Source organism: Amphimedon queenslandica, unplaced genomic scaffold (assembly GCF_000090795.2).
Source record: "Amphimedon queenslandica unplaced genomic scaffold, v1.1 AMPQUscaffold_12693, whole genome shotgun sequence".
NCBI classification, from domain to species: domain Eukaryota; kingdom Metazoa; phylum Porifera; class Demospongiae; order Haplosclerida; family Niphatidae; genus Amphimedon; species Amphimedon queenslandica.
Window position 1 is genome coordinate 3,968 of NW_003547071.1, and position 8,232 is coordinate 12,199.

Consider the following 8,232-nt stretch of genomic DNA (forward strand, 5'->3'; position numbering starts at 1 on the left):
GGGAAGCAGGAAGTCAAGGCATATCATCTTACTAATGTTTTGTTATTATTATCATCAAAATATGCCTATGAGTTCAACAATACAATGCAGTCACCAGCAATGCAGTACTGTCACTAGTGCGAGCAAAAAATAGCAATGCTGCAATAGGGGGCTTTCCCCGGGAATGTCCCCTATACCGTGCTTTGCTGGTTGCTTGATAATTGACCCAATTTTCTTACTTCCTGCTCACGTGACATGTATTATTATAATTATATGCACTAGCACTGTACACGGGTGTTTATGAAGCCTCATCCGGTTGATAATTAGAATCATTTGCGGTATTTTTTCATGGCTGACTGATAATCTTAGTGCTCCTTTCTGGCCGAGTTTTGTTATTATATTAACACAAAATACATTGTTCTGTGACTATAATAACTGTAAAAACTGTCTGGTATCAGATGAAACCAACTGCGCATGACTAATAAGCTACACTAAAGACTGCGCACCAGGTGTAGTAATTGATACACCTGCAGTAATCTGTCCATATCTTAGGAATATAAGTTTTTTGATTCATAAAAATGTCAGAAACAGATTCATAAGGAGTTGAGCTACACGTCCATATAACATTTGTTCTAGTTACAATTTTTTAAATCCCAATACCACTATACCAGACGATGTTTCGAATTTGATTGTATAGCCTAAATATCCTATATCAAGCAATACAGCATCTTGAAAGTCACTGTAGAGTTGTTGAATGAAGTTTGGAAGTAGACTGCATACACTGCAACATTATTTACACACACTAGAAACAGTTAAGATACACATACATTGTCAAGTTCGTTTAAATAACAGCTGCTACTTGAATGACAAAGACAGAGCACATCGACACACACTATTGAATTATGTAGACTAGCATAGTAACAGTCACTGTTACATCTGTGATGAGAACTAAAAGTGAAATAAGCCTATGAATAAATAAAATTATCTAATGACATCAAAGGTATGGCGCTTTTATCACTCAATTATTGACTGACTTAGGGTAAATACTGACTACACATACACCCAGCATGCCCAGTACTTTCCCTAGTATCTTCCACTGACCTGACTCAGTCACTTGACTACTGTAACTGTTCCAACAGACTAACACACAGCTTAACACCAGGTTCAGTAGCCTATGCAATTTATTATACTGTAATATGCATGGTATATCAATTACCTGTAACTGTGCTAGAAAAATTGTAACCTCGAGAGCAAAAGTATCATAAGCATCCATGAAACTTTTCCTTTCAGTGACAGAAAAGTGAAGTACTGGAAAACTTCTACAAATCCACCACAGCACTGCCTATCCAAAGCACTTCCCATGCTATCCTCTGCCGTAGTAACCTTGTAGATCATCTTGAAGACTTAAGTCGGGTATTTTCTTGAAGCTCATCTCTTGTCCTACCATATTTACAGGTTCAAAAGCCTATAGGGATTTCCCCTAAATGGCTACATGTTGTTTTTCACGTGATACTCTGGTTGCTATGCATGTTGCTATGTAAATTTTAAAATTTCTTATACATAGTGTGATGTCATCAGATTAGCAATAAATTGAATAATAAACACCCGTGTGTACTCCACAGTTAAAATCACGTGACCAACTATTGTCATTTGATTTGAATTTGTCATAATGTCGTGAACTAATTGAATTTTTAACTTTCCAAACTGTATATAAGCCAATGTGCTACTGTGATGGAGATGGAGGATTTCTATTATGTCTTCATCAGGACTAGACCTGGCTTTAGGAGTATATTTTCTGGTGGTTGTTGTTTTAACTTCGCCCCTATCAGGTAATACCGAGAGTAGTACCAACTGCGATATTAACCCAACAGAAAGATTAACTGATTTTGCTGCAACAACGAGACATCTACAAGAAGGTTAGATCTATAGCTGGTAGATGCATGCATAACTACACGATTTCGTGGTTTTTTGGAAGATTTCTTATACTTCATTGTTTTTTTTTTAATTTTACCTTTTCAGATGCAATTACTATTAGCCCAAAGACAACAACCGGCTATGTTGGAGGTAACATATCAGCTAATGCCACTATTCCTTTGCCTGATGGTTGTACTGGTCCAATAATATTCGTTAATGACTATAAGCTATCTACTCCCTGTACCAATCTGATAATATATCATGGTGCTGATGGGCGAGAGCACCTCATTTACACTATTAATGGAGTGGAACATTCAGTAAATGGAACCAGGATAGACGTGTGCATATTTTGTATGGACCACTATGAATGCTTTGTTCCTGCTTACTTTTATGTCAAAGGTATGATTATTGTTTTTGTTTTCATTACAATGCACTAATTAAATGTAATGCTTTAGACAACTAAGATATAAGTTTTTTAATTCTATATTTTAGGTCGTCCTAATATCATGAACAATGATATATTAATAAAGGTTACATGTAATGAAGTTGTGATCACAGGTAATATTGATAAAGACGCGAGACTTACGGTTGAAATAAAGGACTCCTCAAACGTCACAATCTATAAAGAGGATAGTCTGACTTTACCTCACTCCATTAATGGCTCCGTGTTTAACCCGAGGGATGAGTATCAACTCACTGCTGTTGCCACTAACAAAGCAGGGGATAGCAATCCTTTGACATATAATCTCAATTTTGATGTCAATAGTAAGTTTTATAAAAATTACAATGATAATAGTTTTATTTTTAATCCACAGTGACAGCTGATTTCAGCATAGGAAGTACTGCGGTTAAATATGTAAATGATACAGTTAAAGCTTTATTTTATATTACGGTACGTTGTATACTATAACTTATGATTTATATTTTATCAAAATTAAGGTCAATAAAAGCTGTTCCCTGTTATATCTGGACTACTTGAATGTGGAATCCAGCTGTTTGGCAGGTGGACATGCGCTTTTATACTTAAACGAGTCTTTTTCTTTTCTTCTTGATTTGTTGATGGATCAACAACAATGTGTTATTGATATTGAATTAAAGACAACAAAGAAGGAAGCAATAGTTGGTAAGCATATGTGTGTATGTACACATATGCTTTCACTACCATATTTGCAATTATATTATGATAAAAAGGTCATCTTTGATTGACCTAGTGAACTCTGTATGTGTGTCATAGCCACTAGTGTCATGTGATAACATACTCAGATAATGAATCTGATGGTTGCCCTGTTTGTGTGGTTATGTTATTGCCCTATGGTAAATGCCTTTCCTTATTTGTACAATCATGTGACACATATGTGCATGGATTGCATTATAATGTGTGTAGTGTGTGTTTATCTGCTGATGAGTAGGTGTATTATGAATATCAACTCATTTCCTTATGTAGATACTAGCCGTATACCCAATATCAGGATATGGCCTAGAGTGACACATGATGGATACTACTCCATTAATGCTACTCTCTTAAATGGAGTCACTGGTGTTATGGTACAGGTGCTATATCTCAATGGGACAGTGTTCTTCAAGCAACCTATCCTAAGGAATTCTTTGCACCATTATGCTATAGCTAACAGCAGTACTCAATTATCTAATGGGACCTTTAATGTATTTGTGTATCCATTACTGAGTGATGGAAGGTCATTTGATAGTAATCATACTGCAATGAACTTCTCAGTAACTTGTACGATGAGCCATGATCCAAGTGATGATACACCTACTACTAAGAAAAGGAATGTACCTGGTAAGTTATCACAAAGCAATGAATTTTATCAAAAATGAATAAGAAAGATTTCTCAATTTTTATAATTTTTCCTGATACATACACATGTTTTTATATTGTATTTCAAGTTTGAGCTGATTCCGATCAAAATTAGAATTTTTTACAAATTTTTAAAGTTGCTCCAAAATCAGGCCAAAGTTCCTGTACTATAGTAAGGGTCATCAGCCAAATTTCACCAAAAATGACTAGGAGAGATTTCTTGATTTTTATAATTTTTCCTGATGCATATACATGTTTTTATATTGTATTTCAAGTTTGAGCTGATTCCAATTAAAATTAAATTTTTTACGAATTTTTAAAGTTGCTCCGAAAGTCCCTGTACTATTATAGTACAGGGTCATCAGCCAAATTTCACCAAAAATGACTAGGAGAGATTTCTTGATTTTTATAATTTTTCCTGATGCATATACATGTTTTTTATATTGTATTTCAATTTTGAGCTGATTCCAATCAAAATTAAATTTTTTTACAAGTTACTCCGAAATTGGGCCAAAGTCCCTGTACAGGGTCATCAGCCAAATTTCACCAAAAATGACTAGGAGAAATTTTTTGATTTTTATAATTTGTGACCATAATTGACAAAAGGTACATTATGGCGGATAGGAAAATTGGTGTTTATAGCCTAAAAAATCCAACTTCCTGAGCTCCATTTATCATATAATTACTCCAGAGGATGCAAAAAGTTACTATCTAACCTTTAGAAATAATTGTTGACTAACACAGCACTTCCTGGTTGATATTTTTTATTATAATAATGAGCTTAAAAATCCACCATAAGGTACCTTTTGTCAATTATGGTCACATTTTTCCTGATACATATACATGTTTTTATGTTGTATTTCAATTTTGAGCTGATTCCAATCAAAATTAGATTTTTTTTACAAATTTTTTAATTTGTTCCAAAAAGTCAAAATGACCCGCATCAATGGAAAATTAGCTCAAATGAATAGTTGACTTAGATGTACACTGTACAAACATATTAACAGAGAGTGTTATCTAAGTGAGGCTTACCCCAATCATGATTATGATATGTTTATTATTCTATTCTTAATCTTATTGTAGTTGGATTAATCGTCATTGTTCTGATCTCAGTGATCTTTGCACTACTATTGATTGTTGCTATAATTGTAGTCATACTGCTAGGAGTGGGAGGTAAATTATAATTAATTTTTAAAGCAATGCAGTAATGGTTTGTTTAAATTTGCAGCGAGGCGTTTAAGGAGAACACGACGATATGCACCTCATCAAGGAAGAAGAGATGATGGAGGAGGAGGAGATGATGGAGGAGGAGAAGGAGGAAATGAAGGAAGAGTTGATGAAGGAGGAGCAGTATTGAGAGGAATGAATAGAGACGTAGATATTGAAATTAATGATGTTGTTGCTAACCGTAGTGGCAATGAAGAAAATAATGATATAGGACAAAGACAGGTACAGGTAAATAATGTAGAAAATGGGGACAACACGGTCAACACTGGTGATGAGTCTATTAATACTCCTACTCCTTCTCTACACAATGGAGGACAAATAGAACCAGCTACTGCAGATAAACATAAAGAATCAGCTACTGTGGACAGCGCTTCAGCTCAAAACAGTCTCGCAAAACCAATGGAAGCTACAGAAGTAGGGTAAGTTATTGTTATTGTTATTATTAGTGTCTATTTGTATGATACTGATTATTTTACAGTGAAGGAGATGGCCGACCTGTTGTTATATCAACTGGTCAATCTTGTAGGCCACCAGCAGCTCAAGATACAACTTGTAGCTCTGAAGCATATTCATGGACTGAACTTTTACCACAAAATGTTGTTCCTTCAAAGAGCACATCTATACTGGATGTATTTAAGAAGAAGAAGACTCATCAAGGACATGATCAGCCAGTACCACAAAATGAAGGCTTGGATCAGTTACAAAGAGATGACTTTCCGTTGTCTGAACCTATTGCTGGTACAGATTGTGAAACAAAGCCTAATGTACGTTAGTAATGAGGTATTAATGATGATGATGATAATGATATATTTTTGATTAGTTTGTGCCTGGCATGGTTAGACAAGGAAGCATACAGGTAGATGATGCAGCTGCTTCATCACAGCAAGTGTATGTCTCTCCTGCCAGTTCTCTTAATACACATCAAGTGAGTGATACAAGTTAATTATAAAGTTAATAACAATGATTTTATCTTTCTCTGATACAGCTGAATTGAGAAGGCCAACTAATGAGTATCAAACTGGACCCTATTTTGCTACTGTACTTTCTGCCAGATATCATTTTCTTGCTATAATCATTATTTTGCTGCTTTTATTGTGCTGCTTGACCTACTTCTAGTTTCTTTTGCAACTGCTGCGTGTGCTACACTTATTAGACTTTTTCAAATATTCCCCTCCTTGTCAATAAATTTATTTATTACTTATTTTAGGATTTTTTCAAATGTCAGAAATATTGTTTATTTTATTTATTGCAATGATAATTTTGTTTTTGTTAAAGCAGATAAAATCTATTATCTATGTTTATTTTTATGCATTGCCAACCACGCCCTTATATTCAGCTGAAGGGATTTACCCCCAGAAATTCAAAAGGTGATAATGTCTGTGAAGACGACTTTCGAGATGGTCTCTCTTTGCTTGCTAGTGCTACTGATGCAGCCTTCTTTTGTGTCTACATTTGGTTGTCAGCACAATAGCTGTTTTGAGAGGATATCTCATTCTTATGCATATAACGCAGTGAAAGTGGCGAATGAGAGTGGTAAGTTTTCGCTGTACAGTAACATGTCTCTAATGCTCACCATGTTCTTCACTGATTAGAAACTGAGTATCAGAACTTTACATTTCCTGTGAACGCTACTGTATATGCTACTGCTAGTGGCAATGCTAGTTTTTATGCATCAATTCCAAAAGACTATAGTAACCACTGTAGGTTGAGGACATTTGAAAGTGATTGTTGGGCCAGTAAGCAGTGCCACGGACCAAACCGTAAGATATTACTGTATGAAGAAGAAAGGCAAAAGGTTATAGAATATAAATTTTATAATCTAACTGTTGCACAAGATGGAACAAGAATAGACATATGTGCTCACTGTGGTGGCCCTGGTGGGTCATATGTCTGCTTCCCTCCAGTCTACCTTACAGTTAATGGTGAGGAAAGAAAGAGAGAAAGAGATTGCTATTAATAATAATAATTATTATTGTTTTATCAATAGGTCCTCCTGTCAACTTATCGAACTATGTATCAGTAAAGGTGACATCCAATGGGATTGTGATCACTGGGATCATTGATACTGACACCGAACTATTAATCATTATTAAGAATACTAATAATGAAACTGTCTATGAAGAAACTGTACATATTTTACCGTTTGTTGTGAGTGGAAATAAAATTGATAGCAATTTTGATCCAGCAGCAAACTACACAGTATTTATAACTGGCAAAAACCCTGCCGGTACAGGCGAAACATTGCAACGTAGTGTTTCATTTAAAAACTGTAAGTTTTTATTATCACAAAGCTGTTTTTATATCAATTTTTTTTAGTTATTTCATTTAATGTAAGTAGTGTAAAATATAGAATAGTTAATGGCCGCACAGTGGCCATCATTAGCTTAACAGTGAGTATTATATTATTATTATTCCTATTATTATTATTATTATTATTATTATTATTATTATTATTATTAGTTTAATCGCTCGCGTCCTTTATCAATACCACGACAGATTAAAGTGGAATCTGATTGTATACATAAAGGACACAAGGAAGTCTTTCTTAATAAATCAGATAGTCTAAGAATACGGCTTTTACAAGGAGTGAAAGATTGTGTTTTAAATTTGTCTTCTGGAGGAAAACAGAAATCGATAAACATTAGTAAGCTTATTACATCAAAGTTGAGTATTAGTAACTTGAATTGCTTAATTTAGCAATTAATTATTCAATTGTGTTAAACTCTGTTCCTTTCACCCTTTGTACTATTTTTGACACAGTAGTCCTATTTTTAGATGCATTATTTTTAGATTTGGGTTACCTTGTTTACTGTTATTCTCAGCTCCTTGATATATTGCATCATCAAAACCACAAGTTTACCTAGCGCAGCAGTCATATGACTGCATGCCTGTGGTTTCCTCATAATAATAATATGAGTAATGACACCCTAATATACTGTATAGTATATAGTGTATACATGTATATGTAATTGCTAATTTGGCTAAACTTGAGTAATAATGAAGTACATAGGGGATATAGCACAGTGCTGATAATACCAATAGTCATATGACATACTTTCCCATAATATACTGTGCTATGTGAATATCAGTGTGAATAGTGAATGCAAACTATGCTGGAGCTGAATGCTTGGTACATGAACACCATATATAGTCACCATGTACTTTTGATGTAATGGTCACAGTTAGTCTAGTGGTGACATGGATCAACTGTATGACTTGTTTATAGTGTAATCTGATATACCACTGTGTTATTATATTTACTTTTTATAGGTGTACAAATCATTCAAAATGTATTA

The 8,232-nt window shown here is 34.4% G+C and overlaps 2 protein-coding genes and 1 long non-coding RNA gene across 3 annotated transcripts in view; 2 read left to right on the top strand and 1 right to left on the bottom strand.

Moving 5' to 3' along the window:
- Nucleotides 1-562: 562 nt before the first annotated feature.
- On the bottom strand, nucleotides 563-1,512 carry LOC109587073 (uncharacterized). The gene is made up of 3 exons (XR_002187382.1): nucleotides 1,196-1,512; nucleotides 1,081-1,151; nucleotides 563-944 (listed from the first exon to the last, which is right to left on the bottom strand). It is a non-coding gene; the product is annotated as an uncharacterized LOC109587073 (long non-coding RNA).
- A 171-nt stretch (nucleotides 1,513-1,683) lies between these two features.
- On the top strand, nucleotides 1,684-6,093 carry LOC109587071 (uncharacterized). The gene is made up of 11 exons (XM_020003291.1): nucleotides 1,684-1,895; nucleotides 1,999-2,292; nucleotides 2,386-2,658; nucleotides 2,709-2,785; nucleotides 2,833-3,016; nucleotides 3,338-3,691; nucleotides 4,793-4,882; nucleotides 4,938-5,355; nucleotides 5,415-5,700; nucleotides 5,757-5,861; nucleotides 5,922-6,093. Exons 1-11 carry the CDS (start codon nucleotides 1,733-1,735, stop codon nucleotides 5,928-5,930), a joined length of 2,253 nt encoding a protein of 750 aa, XP_019858850.1. The 5' UTR covers nucleotides 1,684-1,732; the 3' UTR covers nucleotides 5,931-6,093.
- A 177-nt stretch (nucleotides 6,094-6,270) lies between these two features.
- The window catches only part of LOC109587068 (uncharacterized), a 2,436-nt gene continuing 474 nt past the window's right edge, over nucleotides 6,271-8,232 (top strand). The window contains exons 1-5 of the mRNA XM_020003288.1: nucleotides 6,271-6,469; nucleotides 6,529-6,858; nucleotides 6,924-7,205; nucleotides 7,253-7,326; nucleotides 7,397-7,580. Of these exons, the coding sequence (XP_019858847.1) occupies nucleotides 6,310-6,469; nucleotides 6,529-6,858; nucleotides 6,924-7,205; nucleotides 7,253-7,326; nucleotides 7,397-7,580 (1,030 nt within the window). The 5' untranslated portion in view covers nucleotides 6,271-6,309. The remainder of the gene's footprint in view (nucleotides 6,470-6,528; nucleotides 6,859-6,923; nucleotides 7,206-7,252; nucleotides 7,327-7,396; nucleotides 7,581-8,232) is intronic.

Excerpts from the sequence above, each read along its gene's own strand:
- LOC109587071 (XM_020003291.1), top strand. The coding sequence starts at position 1,733 with ATGTCTTCATCAGGACTAGACCTGGCTTTAGGAGTATATTTTCTGGTG. Across the intron at positions 2,786-2,832 it reads AAGCTTTATTTTATATTACG|GTCAATAAAAGCTGTTCCCT; the intron begins GTACGTTGTATA and ends ATCAAAATTAAG. Across the intron at positions 5,701-5,756 it reads ATTGTGAAACAAAGCCTAAT|TTTGTGCCTGGCATGGTTAG; the intron begins GTACGTTAGTAA and ends ATTTTTGATTAG.